The sequence below is a fragment of the Microcebus murinus genome, chromosome 7, assembly GCF_040939455.1.
Source record: "Microcebus murinus isolate Inina chromosome 7, M.murinus_Inina_mat1.0, whole genome shotgun sequence".
In the NCBI taxonomy this organism is placed as follows: Eukaryota; Metazoa; Chordata; class Mammalia; order Primates; family Cheirogaleidae; genus Microcebus; species Microcebus murinus.
Window position 1 is genome coordinate 25004611 of NC_134110.1, and position 25328 is coordinate 25029938.

General features: G+C 57.8%; 2 protein-coding genes across 2 annotated transcripts in view; both read left to right on the forward strand.

Annotated features, from left to right (window-relative positions):
* Positions 1 to 22417, forward strand: part of VPS28 (VPS28 subunit of ESCRT-I) — a 39355-nt gene extending 16938 nt beyond the window's left edge. Inside the window, exons 2-11 of the mRNA XM_012760196.2 lie at positions 16659 to 16705; positions 18774 to 18842; positions 19763 to 19791; positions 19895 to 19932; positions 20164 to 20253; positions 20965 to 21070; positions 21174 to 21275; positions 21789 to 21842; positions 21929 to 22020; positions 22112 to 22417. Of these exons, the coding sequence (XP_012615650.2) occupies positions 16659 to 16705; positions 18774 to 18842; positions 19763 to 19791; positions 19895 to 19932; positions 20164 to 20253; positions 20965 to 21070; positions 21174 to 21275; positions 21789 to 21842; positions 21929 to 22020; positions 22112 to 22229 (745 nt within the window). The 3' untranslated portion in view covers positions 22230 to 22417. The remainder of the gene's footprint in view (positions 1 to 16658; positions 16706 to 18773; positions 18843 to 19762; positions 19792 to 19894; positions 19933 to 20163; positions 20254 to 20964; positions 21071 to 21173; positions 21276 to 21788; positions 21843 to 21928; positions 22021 to 22111) is intronic.
* TONSL (tonsoku like, DNA repair protein) lies at positions 2968 to 16477 on the forward strand. The gene is made up of 26 exons (XM_012760190.3): positions 2968 to 3129; positions 3222 to 3317; positions 3457 to 3599; positions 4120 to 4303; positions 4626 to 4755; positions 5132 to 5303; positions 5389 to 5503; positions 6040 to 6185; positions 6281 to 6433; positions 7044 to 7169; positions 7325 to 7502; positions 8788 to 8870; positions 8967 to 9056; positions 9569 to 9641; positions 9749 to 9912; positions 9993 to 10116; positions 10256 to 11034; positions 11129 to 11205; positions 11616 to 11769; positions 11838 to 11916; positions 12390 to 12691; positions 12949 to 13120; positions 13694 to 13869; positions 14323 to 14396; positions 14891 to 15024; positions 16220 to 16477. The coding sequence occupies exons 1-26, from the start codon at positions 3105 to 3107 to the stop codon at positions 16411 to 16413; spliced, it is 4143 nt and encodes a 1380-aa protein (XP_012615644.1). The 5' UTR covers positions 2968 to 3104; the 3' UTR covers positions 16414 to 16477.
* Positions 22418 to 25328: the final 2911 nt, after the last annotated feature.

A 25328-nucleotide genomic window follows, 5' to 3' on the forward strand; every position in this document is an offset into this window, starting at 1 on the left:
ACCTGTATTTGTGTGTGTGAGAGAGAGATTGATTCAGCTGAGAGCAAGCCCCGAGAATTCCTGGCAGAAGAACAGGGTGGAAGGTTTATTCCCCATGGGCACAGCCAGGCTGGGATGCCAGCCCTTGGGGGGACACCATGCTCTTCAGGAGCCAGGGCAGCAGATCTCTGTGTGCAAGTGAATGTATGTGTGGCTGCAGAGAGGGGCAGGGTGTGGGCCACAGGAGGAAGGAGTGCCAGGGCTGGCTGAGCTCCTGCAGCCCTACTACCTTAGTACGGGGACAGGCAACCCTGTGTGTGGGATGGGGAAGAGGGTCCAGCCCAAGGGCATACACAGGGCCCAAGCAAGGCCCTCTCTAGGAGTGTGGTGTGTGTCTGAGGTTGTCCCCAAGGACTACTGATACATCCCAGCTGCCCTGCGACCATCACACACAGCAGCTGAGCCCTGCAACCTGGGGAAACTGGGCACCTGGGAAGACTAGTGTGTCTGCAACTGCTGACACACTAGCCATAGTGCGCAGACTTGTGGCATTGTCACTGTGGGCTATATGTTACTGGGGGTACCACAGCTGTGATTGGTCTCCAGGATCGTGTGTCATCTCGGTGTCCCAACCTGGTCCTTTGCCATCTCTGAGGATGAGGGGTGGAAGTCCAGCCTCAGCAAATGTAGGGGAGGCCTAGGGGTGCGTAGCTCAAGCCAGGCCCCACCCTTCTTTCCCATCTCACCCCCAACCCCTGTGAGTACCACATTCCTCAGTTGCCGAAAGTGAGACATTTACAAAAATAATAAAAATAATTTTTAAAGAGCAGAGTGAGAAGCGTTTTTACCACTGTCTGAAATGACTTACGTGTCACTTTTGTGGTCTGTGTTCTCTTTGGATATTTTCTGTATGTAACTGTAGTTTAAAAAATATTCCAAACCATGTTTTGTCTGTGTTTCCTTACCAAAAGACAGCCTTTAGGTGGGTGTTCTGGGCTCTGCTAGCTTCTCCTGCCACCCTAGCCTGTGGCCACCCCCTACCCCAGGCCTGCAGCCCTGTGCAGCACCCACTTCATGTACCATGTGCATACCCTGTCTGGTCAGTGGGGAGACAGGCATAGAGAAATCAGGTTGTCTGAAAGGGAATTGGGCTTCCAGGAGCTGTGCTGTCCTGTGAATGCTGGGGTTAAACAGGGTAGTTTATGGTCTTCCCACCAGCTCAGGGGCCTCCCCCTTCTCAGCCACCCTGTCTTCAGCACCATCCTTCATCCCCTCACCTCACCAGGCTGCTCTCCATGCAGCTGCCTTGGCTTCAGAGCCATGCTTTGTGCCACAAGGGATTGGTGGTATAGGCCTGCAGGTCCTGTCCACCCATGCCCGGCTGGGCGTCTCCTCCTGCTGCTTGTGACTGCCCGGAAGGGCTCTGCAGGCTTTGTCTGGCCCTGGCCCTGCAGCCCTAGAGGCAGCAAGGCCCAGACCTACCCAGTCCAGAGCCATAGCAGGAAGCCAGCACTCTGCTGCCGGCAGCCCTTCCTAGACCCAGAGACTCATCTGCCCTCCACAGACCTTGCCAGCTCAGTTTTACACCACTGATCCATCTGTTTTGATGATTATTATTTTTTTTTAGACAGTCTCGCTTTGTTGCCCAGGCTACAGTGAGTACTGTGGTGTCTGCCTAGCTCACAGCAACTGCAAACTCCTGGGTTCAAGCAATCCTGCTGGCTCAGCCTCCCAAGTAGCTGGGACTACAGGCATGCGCCACCATGTCCGTCTAATTTTTTCGCTTAGTTGGCCAATTAATTTCTTTCTATTTATAGTAGAGATGGAGTCTCGCTCTTGCTCAGGCTGGTTTCAAACTCCTGAACTCGAGCAGTCTGCCCGCCTCAGCCTCCCAGAGTGCTAGGATTACAGGCGTGAGCCACCGCGACCGGCCTGTTTTGATTATAATAGAAAATAAACCCATCTCTCTCCACTCCCTCTGGGACCTTCAGGACACCAGCCATTGGACCAGAAGTCCAGTGCTCAGTGTACTCTGTAGCCAGGAGTGAGAACCCCAAGGCATGACAGGCCTTTGGTCCTCAAGGTAATGGGGGACAGCGCAGGTATTTGGAGGTCTGGGGCCTGAGTGCCCCAAGTCACAGGATTCCCTCAGACATCCCTCAGACCCTCATGTTGGTGAGAAGTCTGGGTTACAATGCTCTGAGCCTAGATCCTAACTCCTTTTTACTTATCAACACAAAATAGTTTTGCAGTTTTAACATATGTTCACTTAATTTTCCAGGAATACAACTGGCATACACGTTGAGGAAACGGTACTTTTTGCTCTATTCATTTTTTTAATTTAATTTTTTATTTAAATATTTTGACTTTTTTTTCAGTCTGCAGAAAGCCCAATGCTCTATTCATTTTGGACAACACATTTCTCCCTCCCCCACAATGGCCCTGGGGGTTTGAGTCCCTAAATGTGACTCAGTTATGTCGTGGCAAACAGGAGAGCGTCTGACGCCTCGACTACGTCCGCATATCCACTCAAGTGCATTTCCCTGTAAAATCGCTCTTATTTTCTCTTATGGGTATTACGTTTGGTTTCAAAGTTGCGTGTGTGAGTAAATTTTGTGTATTTTAATTTCAACAGGCATCAGAGGCGACGTCAGGAATGTCTATAGCGAAAAGGGCAGGTGGGCTCCAGCGGTGTGGGCGCGCTCCTCACAGCCCCGGAGCCCGGGTAGGCGAATGCCCGGCCTGCCTGAACCCCTGCACCCCCTGCTAGGAGGAACGGAGTCTCCGCCAGGCACTCCGCTGCCCGGGCGGAGGGCCCAGGGAAGACCCACTTTTTCCGCCCCACCCCTTCTCCGGCCCACCCCTTCTCCGCCTAGTGCCTGCTCCTGCGCCAGCAGGACTACGACTCCCAGGAGGCTTCGGGGTAAATGGACTACACTCCCAGAACGCCCTTCGCCGAGGTCCGGTACTGCGCCTGCGTGCGGAGCCAGGGGCAGGGCGCCTAGGACGACGCGGTGGGACGGGCCCGGTGCAGGGCCTGGGACTGGCACGCCTAGCGGCGAAGGGGTGGAGTCGTGGGCGCAGCGCGGGAAGTCCGGATCCCGAGCACCGGTGGCGGCTAGAGCATGAGTCTAGAACGCGAGCTTCGCCGTGAGTCCCTCGGAGCTGCGGGTGCCGAGAGCGCGGAGGCCAGGAGCGGACTCGGCTCGGCTTCATCCTCCTGCGCTCTTTCCTCCCAGCAGAGCTAAGCAAAGACAAAGCCAAGGCGCAGAGCGGTGGGCAGCTGCTCGAGGAGGCCGCCTGCTGCCACCAGCTGGGGGAGCTCCTGGCCAGCCATGGTGAGTGCGGCTCTGCGCCGGGCCAGGGCTGGGCGGGCGGGACATGAGTATACCCTTCCCGAGTAGGCGCTGTCCCGCGCAGCCGCTGCCCCGCACCACTCGCACCCCGGCCAGGCTGTGTGTGCCCTTGCCCGCCTAGGCCGCTACGCGGAAGCCCTGGAGGAGCATCGGCAGGAGCTGCAGCTCCTGGAGAGCGCTGGCGACCCCCTGGGCTGCGCCGTTGCCCACCGCAAGATTGGAGAGCGTCTGGCAGAGATGGAGGACTACTCAGCTGCCCTGCAGGTGTGGGACGTCACTGGCCACACCCCAGCCTGCGTCAGCCTCTACGTCTTGGGGTCCATTTTTGATGAGGAAGGCAGTCCATCGTCAGGCATCTGGCCTGACACAGCCTCACCTTCAGGGCCCCATACTAGGGGACGGTAGCCTGATCCTGGGGTGGGGACACCACAGCCTTTCCTGGAACTGGGGCGGGAATAGGTTTCCCCATCAATGAGCAGGTTGTTTCAGCTGTGTTTGCATAGGGAGGGGGAGATCAGGACCCACTGTCCACACAGAGCATTTCTTGGCTGCTGGGGCCAGGCTACAGCACCCCCGCTAATTCCCAGTCATCCCCTGACCACGGTGTGGCCAGTAGTAGTGTGGAGCAGCTGTGGCCACAGCCAGCCTTTGGCATAGAGAAGGGGCGTGTGTGGCTTGACCCTGGCCTGCTCTTAAGGGGGTTTAGGGGATCTCCTGGAGTCTGGGCATGGGGGGTTTGCTTAAGGTGGGTCAGCTCATGGTGGTGATTTCTCTCCACACTCAGCACCAGCACCAATACCTGGAGCTGGCCCGTTCCCTGTCCAACCACACTGAGCTGCAGAGGGCCTGGGCCACTATTGGCCGTACCCACCTGGACATCTATGACCACTGCCAGCTAAGGGATGCCTTGCTGCAGGCGCAAGCTGCCTTTGAGAAGAGCTTGGCTATTGTGGATGAGAAGCTGGAGGGTAGGTGCCTTCCCCACTCTCTGCCTCCTGAACTGCAGGCTGGGGAGCACCGGCCCCAGCGCCGTCCAGCTTGCTTGGTGGGTCCCACCTTCACAGGCCCTCCTTTTTCCAGGCTGCTGGGTGACAGAGTGCAGGGCCCAACCTCACCGCTACCTCGGGTCTGGAGATCATCTGCTCTCTGTCTGCCTGTGCTTTCTGCAGCAGTACCCCAGCACCCACAGTGGGAGGTGGGAGGTAGGACTGGATGGGCCTGAACAGGGCCTGAAGTTGGAAACCTCACATTTGGGGAGGCAGCCAACAGTTTGAAGGGGGCATCTTCCAGGGACGTTGGCCCAGAGGGAACTGAATGAGATGAGGACCCGGCTCTACCTCAACCTGGGCCTCACCTTTGAGAGCCTACAGCAGACAGCCCTGTGTAACGACTACTTGAGGAAGAGCATCTTTCTTGCTGAGTAAGGCCCCAGCCCTGCCCTGCAAGAGAGTAGAATCTCATGTTCCTCGAGGAAGTAAGTAACTGGGGGAGGGTCTCTCCCAGGACCCTCCTGAGAGGACAGCCTGACTGGACCTCACCTCCAACCCCTGTCGACTCTCCATTGGCAGAGCGGCCTCTCACATCTGTGTTGTGTACCAGGGGAGAAGCGGACTTGGTTTGGGCTCTGAGACCACAGTATGGCAGGGCTAGGGTCTGTGAGGCTTCAGCAGCTATTGCTGGCTGAACATTCCCTGCAAATCAATGGCTGTCCTAAGCACATTGGTACCTGCTGTCACTTTTCTAGAGCCGAAGTGTGCTGGGCACTCTGAGTACCTATTACCTCATGCTCCCTGCAGGCAGAACCACCTCTATGAGGACCTGTTCCGTGCCCGCTACAATCTGGGCACCATCCACTGGCGCGGAGGGCAGCACTCCCAAGCCATGCGCTGCCTGGAGGGGGCCCGGGAATGTGCACGCAGCATGAGGAAGCGGTTTTTGGAGAGCGAGTGCTGTGTGGTGATCTCGCAGGTACCTGCTCCACAGCTCTGGGTTTAGCCCTGAGTGGACTCAGGCCTTGAGGAGTCTGCAAGCTTTGCCTTCTTTTGTTTCCCAGGTCCTCCAAGATCTGGGGGACTTTTTGGCTGCCAAAAGAGTCCTGAAGAAGGCCTACAGGCTGGGCTCCCAGAAGCCTTTGCAGAGGGTGGCTGTCTGCCAGAGCCTCAAGTATGGTGAGCCTGGAAGAGGGCTAGGGGGCTGAATCCCCAGAAAGGAGCATGGGGGGAGTCTGCTCCCTTGGCCCTGAGCATGTGTCCTTGGGGAGGTGGCAGCTTCAGCTTCTAGCAAGAGGGGCAGGTCTCCGATTTCCTGTTGGGAGGAGACCCTGTTTTTCTCTGAGCTCACAGCACAATTTGTCAGGGAGTACTGTGGGGTGTCAGTTGGCTGGGCCTTTGCTCATAAGCCAGTATCTTCGTTAAACCAAAGAAAACAGTTCCCTCCCACTCCATGGAATGGGAGAGCAGGTGGCATGTGTGTGGCCCTGGAAGTTCTGATGGCAGTATGCCTTGTCCTCAGTTGTTAACCTTGTTAGTTTTTCTGATCCTGGAGATAAGCCCATAAGGTAGACCCTCCTGTTACCCCCTTTGCCGAGGGGCAGGTGGAGGTGTAGAAGGGGCAGGGAGGCCGTCTAAGGGCACATGGCTGACAGGCAGTAAAGCTGGGGTCAGGGCCTGCTGTGCCACCTCCTGGCACAAGCCTCTTCCTACAGTGCTGGCGGTGGTCCGGCTGCAGCAACAGCTGGAGGAGGCTGAGGGCGGTGACCCTCGGAGTGCTTTGGCCATTTATGAGCAGCTTGGAGACCTGTTCTCCAAGGCAGCCGACTTCCCCAAGGCAGCTGAGGCCTACCAGCAGCAGGTATGTGTCTCCTGGCCAGCAGGAGGGAAGGGCTAGCGCGGTGTGTGGCGGCCTGTCCAGGGGCAGCCCAGGCCTCACTGGGGCCGGTTCCCCAGCTGCATCTTGCCAAGTTGCTGAACAGACCAGGGGCTGAGCTGGCCGTCATCCATGTGTCCCTGGCTACCACGCTGGGAGACATGAAGGACCACCGCCAGGCCGTGCACCACTATGAAGAGGAACTAAGGCTTCGAAACGGCAATGCCCTGGAGGTGACGCACCCCTGCTCCCCACCCTGTGCGGGTTTGTCCCCATAGCTCTCCTGCCAGACTGCCATTCTTGCATAGTGGGCTTGCACAGGCAGCTCCTTCTGAGGACAGTCAGCCTCCAGCAGTCGGGAGGTGGAGCCTAGAGCCCAGACAGATGTATCTGTGTCATGCGGGCAGTAGGTAGAAGCCAGGCCATGGCTGTGGCCAGCTGGATATGGTGAGTAGTGGCCATATCGTCTTCTTTTTTTTTTTTTTTTTTTTGAGACAGAGTCTCACTTTGTTGCCCAGCTAGAGTGAGTGCTGTGGCATCAGCTTAGCTTACAGCAACCTCAAGCTCCTGGGCTTAAGCAATCCTGCTGCCTCAGCCTCCTGAGTAGCTAGGACTACAGGCATGTGCCACCATGCCCGGCTAATTTTTTCTGTATATATATTTTTAGTTGGTCAATTTATTTCTTTCTATTTTTAGTAGAGATGGGGTTTCGCTCTTGCTCAGGCTGGTTTTGAACTCCTGACCTTGAGCAATCCACCTGCCTCAGCCTCCCAGAGAGCTAGGATTACAGGCGTGAGCCGCTGCGCCCGGCCGGCCATATCTTCTTTACTATTCTTGCTCCAGGAGGCCAAGACCTGGTTCAACATTGCACTGTCCCGTGAGGAGGCTGGCGATGCCTATGAGCTACTGGTACCATGCTTCCAGAAGGCCCTCAGCTGTGCCCAGCAGGCCCAGCGACCCCTGCTGCAGGTGCAGAAGCCCTACCCATGCACACCAGACCCCCGAAAAGCTTGCAGCCTTCCTGTCTTCCTCACCCACATCCCCATCTCTCTCTGCACCTACTGCCCCCAGCCCTGCTTGTTCCACCCCCTAGGCCTGAGTTGGCTGTCCCTTCTGCTCCTCAGAGGCAGGTCCTGCAGCATCTCCACACTGTGCAGCTGAGGCTGCAGCCCCAGGAGGCTCCTGACACTGAAACCAGACTACGGGAACTGAATGTGGCTGGAGACGAGGAGGAAGAGGAAGAGGAGGAGGCAGTGGCCAGCGAGGCCCTGGAGGCCAGCGAGGTGGAGCTCTCAGAGAGTGGTGAGGGCCAGACACTGCCTTGGCCCCTGGGCCAGCTGCCGCTGGCATTTTCTTCCTGGACCTGCTCTGAGCTGGGCCCTCTGCTGGGCTGGGGAGGGACAGTGCTGTGCTTTGCTCAGGGCTTGTGTCAGGCAGGTGGGGTGGCCAGTGCTTCTGTGGAAGTGGACGGAGGAAAGTGGTGGCATGCAGGGAAATAAGGGCAGGCTGAGACCTTCCTGGAAGAGACAGTGGGTGTCAGCTAGGGGAGGTGGAACAGGGTCAGAGCCTGGGCAGACGGGCCCAGTAGAGGTGCATATGTCGTCGGGGAGGTGGGACAGGGTGCGTTGTGGAAGGCCTCTGCTGCCCCAGGCAAGAGCTGAGCACGTTCCTAAAACTCTCCGGAGCCAACCTGGGTTTCTTCCAGAGGCTGGTGTGGTCAGCTGCACAGAGAGTGGGCATGAGGGACTGTCTGAGCAGGGCTTAGACTAAAGCTCTCATGCAGGCAGGGAGGGAGGGCCGATGCCAAGAGCCTGGTTGGTGGGCTGCTGTGGCCTTGTGGGTGTAGGGGGCCTGTATCTGAGGCCTGGGGGTGGGTTCCAGGATAGGCTTCAGCTTTGAACTTGAGGGAACTCCAGAACCTTGAGGTTAGTGGCCTGGCTATCTCAGGAAGTTGGGGCTGTGCCTTAGAGAAGGGGTCAGGTCAGATGTCGCTGGTGTGTAGGTGCAGGTGGCAGGGGGTAGACCAAGGACCAGCATGCCAAGGAGTGCTGCTCAGTCAATAGGTGGGCGCAGCAGGGGGCTGGTGAAGGAGCTAGTATGGGAAGGGCCAGGGGAGCCAGGGGCAGAGGCTGTGGTGAGGGGACTGTTGAGATGCACCAGGAGTGGGATAGAGGTGGGGTATGTCTGCCACCTAGGCAGAGTGTGAGCAGGGAGGGTGCCTGGCTTGAGGGGGCATCATAGCCTGGCAAGGGTATGGCCTGGGCAAAAGGGGTGGGTCTGGGTGCAGGGCGAGAGGTCCATGCACAAATGGACAGGGCATCAGGTGGGCAGCACCCCTAAGAGAGGGGCAGAACAGTTGGGGGTGCATCCCCTATGGACAGAGTGGTGGGTGGATATGAGCCCTTGGAAGGCTCTGGGGGACCAAGAGTCAGCATGGAGACCACTGTTGTCAGCTTTGCCCACCTGGCCGAGGGCCCCCGGAGCTCTACCTCTGGCTGTTGCTGTGGGGGAGCCTGCAGTGGAGCAGGGGTGCTAATGCTCACCTCCCTTGGGCTCACCTGGGGCCATGGCCTTGGCCGTGTTCCAGAGGACGATACTGAGGGCCTGTCCCAGCTGCCGGAGGAGGATGAGGAGCTGCGGGTCCACCGGCGCCGGCAGAAGGTGAACAAGGTAAGACAGCACCCTGCCTCCACCCTGTCCCAGGGGTCAGCAGTGCTGCCTGGCCCCTTACACCTCTGCCCCATCCTGGGGTGGCTGTGCCCACAGTGGAACCGGCGCAATGACGTGGGAGAGACCCTGCTGCACCGAGCCTGTATCGAGGGCCAGTTGCACTGCGTCCAAGACCTCGTGGCACAGGTGGGCAGCTATGCCAGGATAGGAAGAAGCTTCATGAAGAAGCTGTGGGTTTGGGCAGGACCTCCCTGATGTTTCTTAGCTTCCTCATCTTTAAAAGGGAGTCTGAGGAGCCCGGCATGTGGTGTGTCTTATGTGCTGTTGCTGGGTTGGCTGGTCTGGCCAGGATTGGGGGCTAGACCACAGGCTGAGACTCTGATACCCTCTCTCCTGGCCGAGGCCCTCAGGGGGAGCAGCCAGCCTAGGGCCTTCAACCTGGGCACACCGTCTCCCCACAGGGGACAGGGCAGGCTCAGAGGCTGAAAGATGCACTATACTCAGCCTGTCTCTGGGAGAAGTGTCTCCTTTACTCTACTGAGATATAGTCCAGAGGAGGGGAGGGCCAGGCCAAGGGATGGACCCGTGGGGCCCACTATAGACCAAGGCCCTGTATCCACCTCAAGCCCCAAAGCCCCTGGGTTGGGGCCAGCCTGCAGAGCATGCAGGGTCAAGCTCCCTCTTGTCCTTGGTCACAGGGCCACCCCCTGAATCCTCGAGACTATTGTGGCTGGACGCCACTGCATGAAGCATGCAACTACGGGCATCTGGGTGAGCGAGGGGCAAGCAGGGTCTGGCATACTGTAGGGGGGCACATGGGGCAAGGAGGGGGTCTGAGCAGGGTACTGGGAGCTGGGCTCACATCCCCTGGCCCACAGAAATCGTCCACTTCCTGCTGGACCATGGGGCTGCAGTGGATGACCCAGGTGGCCAGGGGTGCGAGGGTATTACCCCCCTGCACGATGCTCTCAACTGTGGCCACTTCGAGGTGGCCAAGCTGCTCATTGAGCGGGGGGCATCCGTCACCCTCCGAACCAAGAAGGTGAGCCTGGTGGGGCATGGTGGGTGAGGGTGGTGCAGGGCTGGAGGCTGCCCTGCCATGCTCAGCTGGGTGCCACACAGGGCCACAGCCCACTGGAAACGCTGCAGCAGTGGGTGAAGCTGTACCGCAGAGACCTGGACCTGGAGACACGGCAGAAGGCGAGCGCCATGGAGAGACTGCTTCAGGCAGCATCCTTGGGCCGAGGCAAGCAGGGTCCCCTGTGCCTGGGGACGTGATGCCCTGCATGAGAGCCGCTGGGCCCAGATTCCCAGGGGACGCTTTAGCGTGGGTTGGGGGAAGGAGGTGCCAGCTCCTGTCTCATGATGGATTCTTTCTCCCACAGAACCCCACAGCTCCCAGGACCCCTGGACCATCCCACGTAAACATCTGTTTGACTCTGAGACCTCTCCTCCCCTAAGCCCTTCCCCAGAACCCCCCTCTCATACCCCTAAACCCCCAGAGGCCTCTCAGGCCCATGTCAGGGTCTCCCTGGGGCAGGCAGCACCAGCTGTGGCCAGGCCTTGGAGGAACAGGCACAGGCCATCCAGCAACAGCAGCTCAGAGGATGAGGACAGCATGGGCTCCCCACAGCCATCCCAGAAGAGGACTCGGTACTATGCCCCAGCACAGCAGGCTGAGGCCTGGATGCCTGGCTCTGTCAGCAGCAGGGAGGCAGCTGCAGTGGGCACCACCCAGGCGGCCTACCAGGCAGCCATCCGAGGTGTGGGCAGTGCCCAGAGCCGCCACCTGGGGCCTGGCCCACCATGGGGCCAGAAGGAAAGCTCTACCCCCCAGACAGCACTCATCCCTGAGGAAGAGTACCTGGCTGGGGACTGGCTGGAGCTCGACATGCCCCTGACCCACAGCCACCAGGGCAGCCGCCGGCCCCGCCCCCAGGGCAACGGGGAGAGCAGCAGGTCCAGGGCCTCAGGATCAGACGTTGAGGAGTGCCCCATCAGGCCCCGGGCCTGGACCAAGCAGACCCGCCTGACCTGTCTTGAGAGTCGGAGTACACCTGTCCAGGCAGGGGACAGCAGCTCGGCTACAGAGAGCCCAGGGAGCTCTAGTGTCCCCAAGGACATGGGGCCTGGTGGGGACAGTCCTGCAGTAGGCCAGCCCTCGGTAGGTGTGCAGGGCCAGCTCCCCAGCTTGGGGCAAGTTGGGGGTGGGGCCTCTATCTTTCTGACTTAACCTATCCCCTGCCCCTGCCTGCCAGGGTTCTGTCTTACCTCCTCCTATCCGGGTTCGAGTTCAAGTTCAAGATAATCTCTTCCTCATTCCTGTCCCACATAGGTAAGGTATCACCTGCCCTCTCCCAGCCCTCGCCCCCTCTGCCCACCTGTGCAGTGCCAGGGCCGCTGTGGCAGAGGAGGCCTGTACATGTCAGGGTCGGGGCATATGGCAAGGGCCCCATTTGACGTGGTGCCCCACTACTGAGCCCCAGGCTGCCTGGCAGCTGGGGTGAAGCCCAGGTGAGGGTTCCCCACACAAGCACGGCAAGGGTCCCTGGAGTGCCCCAGCAGGCCCTGTAGCTCCCAGGAATGGCCAGAGGGGTTGGTGGTGTGCTGGGCTGCAGGGACAGGACAGAGCTGGCTGTCTAGGAGAGGAGGGAGCTGCAGATGGCAGGACCAAGGGGCATCACCCAGGATGCATGCAAGGGCCTGGCCAGGGTCCAGGGTTCAGCATGCTGTCCACCCCCACAGCAGCGAGACCCACTCTGTGGCCTGGCTGGCTGAGCAGGCAGCCCAGCGCTACTGCCAGACCTGTGGGCTGCTGCCGCGGCTCACCCTACGGAAGGAGGGGGCCCTGCTGGCCCCACAGGACCCCATCCCAGACGTACTACAGAGCAACGATGAGGTGAGCAGCGGGACCCAGCACCCCAGGCTCTAGGTGCCCCAGAGTCCCTGACCATGGGTACTTTTTAGGTGTTGGCTGAAGTAACCTCATGGGACCTACCCCCACTGGCCAACCGCTACTACAGGGCCTGCCAGAGCCTGGGACAAGGTGAGGGCCCATGAGGACCACAGCTGCTGGGTGAGGTTGTGTGAGGAGCCCTGGGCAGAGGGACTGCACTGCCCCTTTCATGCCCGGGTCTGTGGGCTGTGAGAGTAGCGGTGCCCTACCTGGTCCCAGTGAGCGCCATGTCCTGCACTTACATGTGTAGGTGGCAGGTGGGGAAAGATAGCTCTGAGCTTGCAGCCTGTTGGGCAGGATGGTGTAAAGTGACCAGAGCTATGGCAGCAAAGACTCAGGGGACAGTCTAATGTGGGGGCCTGGGAAGCTCATCTCGGGGTCTGTGAGATGTGGGGATTGGTGGAGGTCAGGGCCCCACAGACCTACCTCGGTCCACAGGCTCTGTAGGGCCTCTGCTTGGCACCCCCTGGGCTAGTAAGAAGGGGCCCCTTGGTTTACCCCCCAGGATTCAGAGGGTAGAAGGGCAAGCTCTGGTCCCATGATACCATGTTCCCCCAACTCAGGGGAACACCCACAGGTGCTACAGGCTGTGGAGCGCCAGGGCTTGGGCCCCACATTCAGTGCCTGCTCCCTGGCCCTGCGCCAGGCCCAGCTCACACCCCTGCTGCGGGCCCTCAAGCTACACACAACGCTCCGGGAGCTGCGCCTAGCAGGGAACCGGCTGGGGGATGGATGTGCTGCTGAGCTGCTGGCCACCCTGGGCACTATGCCAAGCCTAGTCCTCCTTGACCTCTCCTCCAACCACCTGGGCCCAGAAGGCCTGCGCCAGCTTGCCATGGGCCTCCCAGGCCAGGCCACCTTGCAGGTAGAGGCGCAGGGAGCAGTGGGGTGTCAGCCAGGGTGCACCAGTTTTCCCATTCAGCCAGTCCCTGGGCAGGCTGGAGAGGTTGAAAGCTAGCCAGTGCCTAGCAATGGGCCTATTGCTAAGCTCTGCAATAAGCCTATGTGGGGGGCCAAGGTGGGAGGGGCCTCTACCTTGGCCCCCAGCATAGCCAGCCTCTGAGGGGGAGCTGGGCCCCTGGGGATTCTGGGGGTTCAGTGTGCAGCCCATGTCTTCCATAGAACTTAGAGGAGCTTGACTTAAGCATGAATCCCCTGGGGGACAGCTGTGGCCAGGCCCTGGCCTCCCTTCTGCTGGCCTGCCCCTTGCTCAGCACCCTGCGCCTGCAGTCATGCGCCTTTGGCCCCAACTTCTTCCTGAGCCACCAGGCAGCTCTGAGTAACGCCTTCCAAGGTGAGCTGACCAGGTACTCCCTCGTCTACTCCCTGACCCCAGTATGTTGAGGGACTCAGAGGACCTTATGCAAAAGGGGCCTGGGATGCTAGGTTTGGCTGTGCAGGAGGACCAGCTTCTGGGAGCACATAGATAGATGCATGTGTGTATCTGGGTCTGCCTGTATTGACAGGTGTCTGTCTGCCTACCCCGACTGGGCTGTCCCCCAGGACACACTGCAGGGCGTATGCTCCCCCAGCCCCTTGCTCACTGGCTCTAAGTGTTTTGTGGGAGCAGTAGCTGGGCAGCTGTGCCTCCTCATCCCCTACCCTGGCCCAGGACAATCTGGGGTGGGTGGGAATGGATGGGGACCCAGAAATGGTAGGGAGGAGTTAGGCTCAGGAGTCCAGCCCTGTCCCTTCCCTGCTGGGAGAACTTGAGTGAGAGCCTTTGCCCCTGTACCTCTTGCCCTACCCATAAAACCTTAAGGGATAATGGTCTCCCCAAAAGGATCCTATGGGTCTGGGCCCAGAAGTATGGTTGGAGACAGGGGTTGATGGCCATGCGGAACTGACAGGTTTTGGCCTGGTATAGATGCTAAGCACCTGAAGACCCTGTCCCTGTCCTACAATGCCCTGGGGGCCCCTGCCCTGGCCCGGGCCCTGCAGAGCCTGCCTGCCTGTGCCCTCCTACATCTGGAGCTCAGTTCTGTGGCAGCTGGCAAGAGCGACTCAGGCCTTGTGGAGCCCGTGGTCAAATACCTGACCAAGGTACGAGGTCAGGGAGAAGCCACCAAGCCAGAACACTGAGCCTCAGGGGCCAAAGGTCAAAGGTCCCCAAGCTCAGGCGCTGTGGGGGCTGGGAGAGAGGGTGGGGATTTAGAAAGGGAAGCTGTGGGGGATGCTTTCTGTACAGCTGCATGCCTCAGGCTGTGACCTGGCCCAAGGGGCACACCCGGCCCTGCCCTCATGCCTAGTGCCCTCTGGGGGGAGGGGGAGTCTTGCAGACAGGACTGGGTCCCTATGGTTTTCACATCACAACATGCCAGGTGTGACTTACACCCAGGAGGAGAGGTGTTTCCTTCTGATCTCCAAATTGATGGGATGCTGCTCCCTTCTGGCCCCTTGGGCACCTGGCCTCCTCTGTGTGGGTGCCTCTCTGGGAAGCAGGGAGGTCAGGTCCCCCACTTGGCTTGGCCCCCTCAGACCTCTGCTTGTGTCCAGGAAGGCTGTGCTCTGGCCCACCTGACCCTGTCTGCAAACCATCTGGGTGACAAGGCTGTGAGAGACCTGAGCAGGTAATGTCCCCACCCTGCTGCCCACTGTTGGGGCATGGGGAGGGGTCTGCTCTCAAGGCCTGGGACTCCAGGGGAATTGAGTTAGGTGGGAAGGGGCACAGAAGTGGTGCCAACTCCTCCCTGAAAGGGTGTCCCAAGACCTGGCTCCATCCGGCTTCCACCAGCCTCCAGGGCTGCCCTGCCAGACACACTATCTTTCTTAAGTTCTCACTACAACCTGTGGCTCTCAAGCACCTTCCCTTTGGTGTGTCCTTTCTTGTCACCCTTGTGCATCAAACCACACAAAGACTACTGTTCTCATGACCCTGGACCCTTGGCCAGCTTCAGGGGAGTGCCAAGAGGGGCCCAAGCCAGGCCAGGCAGACCTAGAGCTGGCCACTATGGGCCTGGCCTGTGGCTCCCAGAGCTGTGAGTCTCTGCAGCAGCTTTCCCTAGTGACAGGGTAAGCATGCCCTCTCTAGAAGTTAACCCTTGCACTTCCCACGTTGTCTCAGATGTCTCCCTCACTGCCCCTCACTCATCTCGCTGGACCTGTCTGCCAACCCTGAGATCAGCTGTGCCAGCCTGGAGGAGCTCCTGTCCACCCTCCAGAAGCGGCTCCAAGGCCTTTGTTTCCTTGGCCTGTCAGGTAAGGGCTGGGTGTGGTAGCCAGCCCCACCATGCCTGGCCAGCCATAGAGCTCCCTAGTCAGGGACCTGCCTAAGGCCCAGGTATCTCCTCCTAAGGTGCTATCACTGCTACCAACCAGGCAGCCAGGCTGGGCTGGGCTCCCTGAAGCTGGTGCCTAGGGGACAGCGTGCATCATGACAGGAAAGGGGCATGAGCCCAGCTTCTAAAACAATGGGGCAGGGAGGGAGGTTCTCTGTTTCTGGCCTGATCAGCCTGACCCTCAGAGCAGACCATGGCAGGTAAGACCCTCTTCTACAGGGATTTCCTCATTCTCTATGGCAGGAAGGGAGAGCTCAAGGTCAGGGCATTGAAAGCTGCCAAGAGACCCTCCCACTTCTGGTGGGGGCTGCTCTGACCCTACCCTTACGTGGCCTGTGGCCTGATTTAGCTTGTCTCACTCCAGCCACACCAGAGAAGTCCCCTACCAAAGCTGTCTTGAGGACAACCCCAGGAGAGGTACATTGATTAATTGGCCAGCCAGGAGCCTAGCATGCCCAACTGAGGTCTGGGAGGAGAACACCAGGTTCTGCTCTCTAGGGGACAAGGGCTGGAAGTAGGTGTGTGTGAGGGGAGCCCCTGGGTTCTTCCTGTGCCTCCCCCTTCACCCCACAGGTCTAAGCTGCCTCCTCCAGGAAGGCAGGTTGGTGGAGACATATACCCAGCTGGGGTCTGCTCCCTAGGCTCCTGAGCTCCTAGCATCTGTACTCTCTCACCCAGCCCCCAAGTTCCAGAGCCTACAGGAGCTTAGTGTCCTCCTGAGCCACTCAGGCCCAAGATGTACAGATTGGCAAGCAGCACTTTTATGTCTGTTTTATGGATGGGGTGACTAAGGTGTGGTCATAGACTTGGAGGTCAGGGCACTGCCAGAGATGGAGATGGGACACAGCAGTATTTGAGCCACCTTCCTCCTGCCTGGCAACTGGCTACACAGTGGATCCCACTCTCCTTCCTAGAATGTGTGATGGAGCCTTTGCTGGGCTGTGCCCACAGCACCTAGCTCTAGCCCCAAGGACCTCAGAGGAAGTGTGTTATTTCCCAAGGGACATGCTAGTAAACAGAACATAGGCTTTGGAGTCAGTCCCATGGGCCTGCTGTTGGCACTGGACTGCCACTGCCTCCTGCAGGGCTGAGACCTGCCCTCCGCCCCTGTGCAGGCTGCGCCCTCCAGGGCCCCTTGGGCCTGGGGCTCTGGGAGAAGACCACTATGCAGGTGCAGGAGCTGCAGCTCTGCAGCAGAAGCCTCTGTGCCGAGGACCGGAACACCTTGCGCCAGCTACTGCCCAGCCAGCCCGGCCCTGGCGTGTGCACACTGGACCGAGGCTCCAAGCTCTTTTTCCGGTGCTTCTGACGCGGCGCCACCGCTCTCCATTCACCTACTCCCAAGCCCTTAATAAATGAAACTGCTGCCTCCATCCCTGTGGCCGTCTGGACGGCGGGTGGGCATGTCGGACGGGGCGGGGGCGGAGCCGGGAGCCATGGCGGCTTGGGCCAGGCTCACTGACTGCGGGCCGAGCGCCGAGTTGTCGATTGGCGCTGGTCCCGGAACGCGCAGGCGTAGACGCGGAGGGAGCGGGCGCCGAGCCGTCGATCGGCAGCGCCCCGCCCTGGGCGCCATCTCCGGGACCGGCCGCACCGCCCAGGTACTCGGTGGGCGGGCAGGGTCCTGTGGGGAGCGGCGGCTCTGGCCAGGCCGCGGCTTGCGGCATGCCGCAGGGGTCTCGGGCCGGCCGCCGCCCACGGAGGCAAAGGCCTCGGTGCGCTGCGCCTGACCGGGGCAGGCACGGCAGAGTCGCGGTGGGGCGTTCTATATAGGCGCTCGCTTCTCGTTCACTGTGCACTTTGTGAGATTTATTTGCTGGTAGCCACCGGGCGCTCGTTTTTGCCTTTGAATAGAGCCGCACTGTGTGGTTACAGGCAGTTACTTTCTCTCAGTCCCCTGTCAGCCCACTCCCTCCCTGTCCGTGAAAGCTGCTGGACAGTCGTGCCCCCGCCCAGTGGGTCCTCGTTGCATCAGCCCTCGGGAGAACGTGACTCAGGCGCTGCTCCTCGTTACCTGAGACCCGTTGCTGTCTTAACGCGAATGACGCTGACCTTTCCTGGCCCTTCCACGTGTAGGGAGTCCCAGGCTCCAGCCTGGGCTGCTTTGTTTGCTATCTTCGTTTATCCTTTCTCCATCCCCTCGTGGCACTGTCCACAAGACACTGTCCCGCAGTGTTCACGCGGGCTCAGCGCTGCCAGCCTGGGCCTCTCCTGGAGCACTAGCTCCCTCTCGACCTGCTAGGATGTCTGCAGAGCCTCTCAATCCCGGCCCATCTGAATGCTGCGCCTGCTTGCCCGACCCACTCCTTTCATGCCCTCCATCTCAGTTCACCTTACTACCTGGTTCCATTGGGCCAAAAAACAAGGATGTCACTCTTTTTTGGTTTTGTTATTTTATTTTTTAATTTTACTTTATTCTCCCCTATTTTATTTTTAATTTTACTTTATTCTCCCCTCCCCTCCCATCCCTGTTGCCCAGGCTAGAGTGCCATAGCACCAGCCTAGCTCACAGCAACCTCAAACTCCTGGACTCAAGCAATTCTTCTGCCTCGGCCTCAGAGTACCTGGGACTACAGGTGTGCACCAGTAACCACACCCAGCTAATTTTTTTGTTTTTGTTTTTTAGTAAAGACAGGGTCTCACTCTTGCTCAGGCTGGTCTGATACTCCTGAGCTCAAGCAATCCTCCAGCCTCAGCCTCCCGGAGTGCTAGGATTACAGGCATGAGCCACCGGGCCTGGCCAGGGATGTCACTCTTAACTCTTTTTTTTATCTTAACCCTATCTCAAATCCTTCAGTGGAATCTGGTGTTTCCAGTTTCAAAGAATATTCAGAATGGCCCCAGCCACTGGTGCCATCTTTATTTCCAGGCAGGACCCTCCAGTGTTACTCTGCTTTTTTCTTTTTCCACAGCCCACTGCCCAACTAGGAGCCCCAATCAGCTTGTCTTCAACCCTCTAGTAGCTCCCACTGCAGCAAAATAAGCTGCAATGGCTCATACCTGTAATCTCAGCACTTTGGGAGGCCAAGACAAGATCGCTTGAGGCTTGAGCCTGAGCAACATAGTGAGACCCCATGTCTACAAAAAAATTGGAAAAAAAAATTGGTATGGTGGAATACACCTGTAGTGTCACCTACTCAGGAGGCTGAGGCAGGAGGATCACTTGAGCCCACGGAGCTATGATCAAGGCTGCAGTGAGCTATAATTGGGCCACTGCACTCTAGCCTGGGGGATAAAGACCCTGTCTCTTAAGAAAAAGGAAAAATGCTATGCTTATTCCCTAGGACACCCTCTCCCCCAGAAAGCTCCAGCCTCACAGTTTGTCTGTTCTTCCAGGTTCATTTCTACTTAAAGCCTTCTCATTAAATGTGCTCAAAACACTCTTCCCCAGTTTGCCCAATAGCTGCCTCCTCTTTACCTGCCTCTGTGTCCAGTTTTGCTGTGCTCCAAGGCAGCCCACCCTGACTCCCTTGCTCTGCTGTCCTGAGGGTGCATGTCACCACCTCACTCCCTCCTGCCAGCCCTCGTGACACCTGTGTTTGCTCTTGCTCTGTGTTTGCACCCTTGCTCTTGAGGGCGAGGAAGCTTTTCATGAGGCCTGAGCCCCCAGGGCCAGCACTTAGGAGTTTCAAGGGTCACCATTGAGCCCGTGCTGGCTCTGTTCCCCAGGTCCCAGTGCCGTGGCTGCCAGAGCCTGCAGGATGTTTCACGGGATCCCAGCCACTCCGGGCATGGGAGGTAAGTGTGGCCTGAGCTGAGCCCAGGGACTAACAGGATGGCATGGTGGGGGCTGGGGGTATCTGTAAGTCTCCCACCCCTACCCTGGTCACATACAGTCTTGGGGGATGGGCCAGAGTGCAATTTATCACAGCACTGAGAGCCCAGAGACCTCCTGCAAACAGAACCCTGCTGTGCATAGAGACCTCGGGGGTTCTGGGTATCCCTGTGTCACCAAGCCCAGGGGAAAGGCTATAAAGTGTGTGACAAGCCTTGTTTGCACTGTATCATGGTACTGTGAGCAAGGTATAGTTACCTTGCTATACAGGTGATGTAGCCAAGGAGCAGCAATGGAACAGGGGAGGCTGGCCTGGCATCAAGCCCCCCCAAAGCGGTGTCCTGCCCAGGCCCTCTCAACAGACTGAGGGGAGTGAGCTTGGAACCCTTTCTTCCAGCTCCCTCTGGGCTCTGGGACATACGTAGCACAGAGAGGCCTTGGGGAAGGAACTAAAGAGGAGGCTGGGCACAGAGCCCGCTCTGGGATCAGCTTGGTGGCTAGCGTAGCAGCTTTTTTCTTTTTTTTCTTTTTTTTTTTTAAGACAGAGTCTCGCTTTGTTATCCAGGCTAGAGTGAGTGCTGTGGCGTCAGCCTAGCTCACAGCAACCTCAAACTCCTGGGCTCAAGCAATCCTACTGCCTCAGCCTCCCAAGTGGCTGGGACTACAGGCATGCGCCACCATGCATGGCTAATTTTTTCTATATATATATTAGTTGGCCAATTAATTTCTCTCTATTTATAGTGGAGGCGGGGTCTCACTCTTGCTCAGGCTGGTTTCGAACTCCTGACCTCGAGCAATCCCCTCACCTAGGCCTCCCAGAATGCTAGGATTACAGGCGTGAGCCACCATGCCCGGCCCCAGCTTTTTTCTTGTTCTGTTGCAGCCCCTGGGAACAAGCCGGAACTGTATGAGGTGAGTGGCAGATGCCCACTTGGCTGGCATTGGCCAACAGTAAACACCCACGTGACCCTCACCAGGGCTCTGCAGCCAACACCCTGCTCACTCTCTCCGACAGGAAGTGAAGTTGTACAAGAATGCTCGGGAGCGGGAGAAGTAAGTCCAAGCCCCCAGGCTGCCCCCAACCCACATGCCCACACCAGGTCAGGGTGGACATGGGGTTGGCTGGGAACAGGTCCTGAGGGGCATCTGCCCAGGATAGGTAAGAGAGGCAGGCTAACCTCAGCTCACCACAGCTGTGCCTCCAGGGAAAGGGCACTGGCATGTGGGCTCTGAGCCTCAGTGTCCCTGCCTCAGGGCGTGGTCTGATGGACAGGTTGTCCTCAGGTACGACAACATGGCGGAGCTGTTTGCAGTGGTGAAGACGATGCAGGCCCTGGAGAAAGCGTACATCAAGGACTGCGTCACCCCCAATGAGTGAGGGAGTCTGTTGTCCTCAGAGCCTGTCCCTGCCCTCTGGGGCCTGAATACTTAGTGGGCAGTAGGAGGAGGGGTCTGGGGCCCTAGCCAGGGTTGACCAGGCTGTAAGGTGCCCACTTGTGGGCCCCAGCATTACTAGGGTGCTTCAGAGTCTCAGCCAGGAAGTCCTGGAGGGATGATGAAGGATGGTGTGCAAATCAAATGGGCTCCTGGGGTGTGGTCATCCCTCCCCTGCATAGATAGCCTCAATAATGGAAGGAACTTAGAAGAGGAGCAGGGGACTCGGGGCCATCCAGTCTGTGAGCATTGCTGGCCAGGCCCAGCACCTGGGACACAAGCAGGGCTTTGATCGGTGAGGTTACAAGTCCCTCACAGGCCCGCCCCATAGGACTGAGCTGTTGATGGGGTCATCATGGAGGGCTGGCCACTGTGGTCCAGAGGGTGGGCAAGGTTTAGGTGGCCAGACCTTTTCCCAGTGCTGAGCTCCAGGCCAACCCACATGGCCTGGGCTTTGTCCCTGTGGCATCCATATTTTGGCCCCTCCTTTTGTTCTTGTCCAGAGCTCTGCTCTGTGCAAACCCAACAGGAAGCCTCAGCCCTCAACGGCCTGTCTCTGCCCTGTTGCCCAGCCCTCCATGAGAGCTGCTCTGTCTGGCTGCACTGAGGGAGAGCAGGTGTGCTGGGCACAGCAGCTGGTGCTCTCCCCAGGTACACTGCTGCCTGCTCTCGGCTCCTGGTGCAGTACAAAGCTGCCTTCCGACAGGTTCAGGGCTCAGAAATCAGCTCCATCGATGAATTCTGTCGCAAGTTCCGTGTAAGTGAGCCAGTTCCTTACGGGATGGGTACTCTTGGGCACAGGTGTGGGTGTCATTGGGATGGGGCCATTCAGGCCTAGCATCCACATCTATTCCCCATAGCTGGACTGCCCGCTGGCCATGGAGAGGATCAAAGAGGACCGGCCCATCACCATCAAGGATGACAAGGGCAACCTCAACCGCTGCATTGCCGACGTCGTCTCGGTGCGGAGGGCTGAGGCTGCCACATCCAGTCACATGTGTGCATGGTCCCTGGGGCCTCCAGAGCTGAGAGCACACTAACTTGTTGGGTAGAGGGTGCCCCTTCATCTGGGAATGGCAGGGGTAGCATTGAGGCAGTCCCCCTGAAGTCCCTGGGCAGCCTGCAGACTCTTGGGAGGGGGCTAGGCCTGGTCCACTCAGGCAGGATGCTGGCCTGGGAAGGGGTTGTGTGTGTGCTCCCCCAGTTCCTGCATAGCTCTCAAGGCAGCCAGCACCCACACACACCTTTGCCCCAGGAGGGGCCCAGGCAGGGCCATGAATGCAGTGGCTCCATGCAAGGCGCAGTCCCCAGGGCTCAGAAATGGGGTGTAGCAAGGAGCCCCAAGCAGGCAGACCACTGCGGCTGAGGAGGCGGTGGGTGGCCCAAGCCTGGCTCCGTAGGGCCAGCTGTGAGCCATGAGGCCGGTTCCCAACCCCCGTGGACCTGAGAGGCCTCACACACACACTCGTCCCCAGCTCTTCATCACAGTCATGGACAAGCTGCGCCTGGAGATCCGCGCCATGGATGAGGTACAGGGATCGGCAGGGAGAGGGCTATAGGTGGAAGGGGGCAGCGTGGGGTGGGGGGTCCCAGCTCTGTGTGCTCGTGTCTGCAGATCCAGCCCGACCTGCGGGAGCTGATGGAGACTATGCATCGCATGAGCCACCTGCCCCCCGACTTCGAGGGCCGCCAGACAGTCAGCCAGTGGTGAGTGTCCCACCTGGCCACGTAGAGCCACTTGTGGCACCACTGAGGCCCTTCCACACACCCCCACCCCTGTGGTGCTGTGCCTCCCTAGGCTGCAGACCCTGAGTGGCATGTCAGCATCTGATGAGCTGGACGACTCGCAGGTGCGCCAGATGCTCTTCGACCTGGAGTCCGCCTACAATGCCTTCAACCGCTTCTTGCACGCCTGAGCCTGTAGCACTGGCCCATGACGGGGAGGAGGGGATGATATTCATAGGTGATGGTTCCTGGTTCCTTCGTCCTCCTCACTCACCCTGGACGTCTGTGCAAGTCCCTATTTGCAGCAGCTTTCTCTGTGTGTCCGTGGTGTCAGGATTTTGGGGTCCCCTTCCCACAATAAAGCTGTTGTCTGACTCTACTGTGGGCAGCCCTCCGGGCCTCTCATGTTTTGTCTGCCCTCGTGGCCTTCTGGTAGGGCCCTGCCCTCCTGGGGCAGGCTCAGCACAGAGCCTGCAGCCTGTGTAGCAGCCTGGCTCCATCCCTGCCACATGTCCCTTGCATAGGCTGTTGCATTCAGGGGCAGCAGCCTTGGTGGGTGCTACCTGGGTAAGTAGGAGGTATGGAGGGGTGAGCCTCCACAACACCTAGGCCTGGGGAACATATCCTTCACCTGGGCAAAGTATTCCTGCCACACCCACCTCGCACCCCTCACCTGGAAGTTCCAGGCTGTTTGGGGGCTCCATGGACTACAGTCAGACCCCAGGGGACTCACCCAACAGTCCTCACTGTCTAGGTACAGAGGCTGCAGCCCCTGCAGCTCCCACTCTAGGGACACCACAGGCCAGCCCAGGACTTCAGACTCATGCAGCCCCAGCAGATAACTCGTTGGGGGAGTTTGTCATGCCTGCCATCAAGTGGGTCTGGAAGCACCTCTGCAAAGGCCTTGAGTCCCTCACCCAGGAGCCCTGTGACTGGCCGTGCCTCAAGTGCAGTGAGGGCTGCCCCTGCTGCTATCAGAGGCTGTCCTCCAGGAGACAGCCGCAAACCACACAGCCTCATCTGTGGGCCCTAAGAGGTGCATTATTTCACATTTTACCAACTATGGCATCAGAATAAAGGTCATGCTGGAGTTTAGCGTATTCTCAGTGGCTGGAAGAACAACAAGATTTCTTTTTTTAATGAGTATTTTATTGTATGCTACTGCCAGTATGTATAAAACAATTACCCTTGTGGAATAGAAGTTCATGAAAATTCAGAGGTTAAGTACTGACAAAAGTAGAAGTTTGGCCGGGCGTGGTGGCTCACGCCTGTAATCCTAGCACTCTGGGAGGCTAAGGCGGGTGGATTGCTCGAGGTCAGGAGTTCGAAACCAGCCTGAGCAAGAGTGAGACCCCGTCTCTACTATAAATAGAAATTAATTGGCCAACTAATATATATACAAAAAGAATTAGCCGGGCATGGTGGCGCATGCCTGTAGTCCCAGCTACTCGGGAGGCTGAGGCAGTAGGATTGCTTAAGCCCAGGAGTTTGAGGTTGCTGTGAGCTAGGCTGACGCCACGGCACTCACTCTATCCTGGGCAACAAAGCGAGACTCTGTCTCAAAAAAAAAAAAAAAGTAGAAGTTTGTATGTTATGGCACATTTTTTATAAGGATAATCTTCGTACAGGCTTCAAATTTAGCTCTTTTTTGAATATTCGCTAGTTCATGAGAAGTGGTTTGGGAAACCCTTGAAAGATTCATTTTACTACAAAAAGGAACAGACCTTCTGCAGTCTGAAGGGATTTGTACTCGACTGTATCCAGTAAGCAGAGGATTATGTTGAGCATTCTGTAGACAGAATTGTTTCAAGTGTGCAGCTGCCTGGGAAACTTTAACGCAGTTGAGCCCGGCTTCCAGCCAGCTATTGAACCACTTTCTTCATAGCAGTGCATGTGAAAACCAGGCCAATTCATGGGTCAGCAGGGCCACACGGCTGAGCCAACAGGACTTCTTGAAACCTATGGTATCTAGCACCAATGGAATGAGGCATGTGGCATTTCAGAATTTGAGAACTAGGGTGGAGTTGCCATTGTGTGTGGGTTGGTTGGGGACGTGGAATAGGATGTGGAGGAGGCAGGCAGAGATCTACATGCACAGACTGAGTTGGAGCTGCCTCAGGTGGTCAAGGGCAGCCATTAAGTGGGTGAGTTAAGTGGGTGACTGGACATGGGAGGCTGGGGTTCAGGGGGAGGTTGTGGAGGCTGTAGGCTCAGTGTCTCCAGGGCACAACAGGAATTCTAGCAGGAAGCTGGAGGACAGGTGGGTTCCGAGGCACAGCACTGGGAGGTGGGACTAGAGGCCAGCAAAGGAGGTGAGGACATGGGTGGGAGCCCCCAAGAGGCCCTGGCAGCAGAGTCTAGGGCAGACTGAAACCAAGAAGGGCACTCCTGGGGACTGGCTGTGGGGCTCTGGGTGACCTTGACATGCATGTGTGGGTGAGGGGGCACTTTAGGAGTGCCAAAAGCCTCACAAATAGTATTGAGAGGAGCCATAAGGAGGCAGTTGGCCAGGGAAGGTGGTTTTGATCTATTTTAATTTTTTCATTATGATGAAATATAAAATTCACCATTTTAACCACTTTTAAGTGTACAGTTCAGTGGCATTAACTGCATCTACAGTGTTGAGTGACCATCAGCACTGTCCACCTCCAGAACTTGTCCTTGTTCCCAAACTCCGCATCCATTAAACACTTACCATTCCTCCTCCCCGTCCCTTGGCAACCATTGTTTAACTTCTATCTCTGTGAATTTGACTACTCTAAGCACTTCATATAAATGGAATCATACAGTATTTGTCTTTTTTTTTCCAGTGACGGTCTCACACTGTCACCCAGAGTGGTGTGCAGTGGCTGGATCATATAGCTCCTGGGCACAGCCTCGAGCTCCCAAGTCGCTGGGACTATGGGCACATGCCACCACGCCTGGCCTGTGTTTGTCATTTGTGACTGGCTTATTTCACTCAGCATGACGTCCTCCAGCTTCATCCCTATTGTAGCATGTGTCAGATTTTCCTTGCCTTTTAAGGCTGAGAGACCACATTTATTTATCCATTCATCCATGAATGGATATTTGGGCTGCTTCCAACTTTTAGCTATTGTGAATAATGCTGCTGTGAACATGGGTTTATGTTTTTGCCCTTTTTTTAAAGCTATTCAATGTGATCTTTTTAGGATAGGAGTAATGGCAGTGAGCTTGCTGGGTGACAAAAGATGTTTCAGTGGGGGCTGGGGATGCAGAGAAGCGTACGGTACAGGAAACTGGCTGCACCGGGGGAGCTGGCACCAGGCTGC

Coding starts and splice junctions, on each gene's coding strand:
- TONSL (XM_012760190.3), top strand. CDS start 3,105: ATGAGTCTAGAACGCGAGCTTCGCC. Junction 5,504..6,039: donor CTGCCAGAGCCTCAAGTATG/GTGAGCCTGGAA, acceptor CTCTTCCTACAG/TGCTGGCGGTGGTCCGGCTG. Junction 11,917..12,389: donor CTGCCAGAGCCTGGGACAAG/GTGAGGGCCCAT, acceptor CCCCCAACTCAG/GGGAACACCCACAGGTGCTA.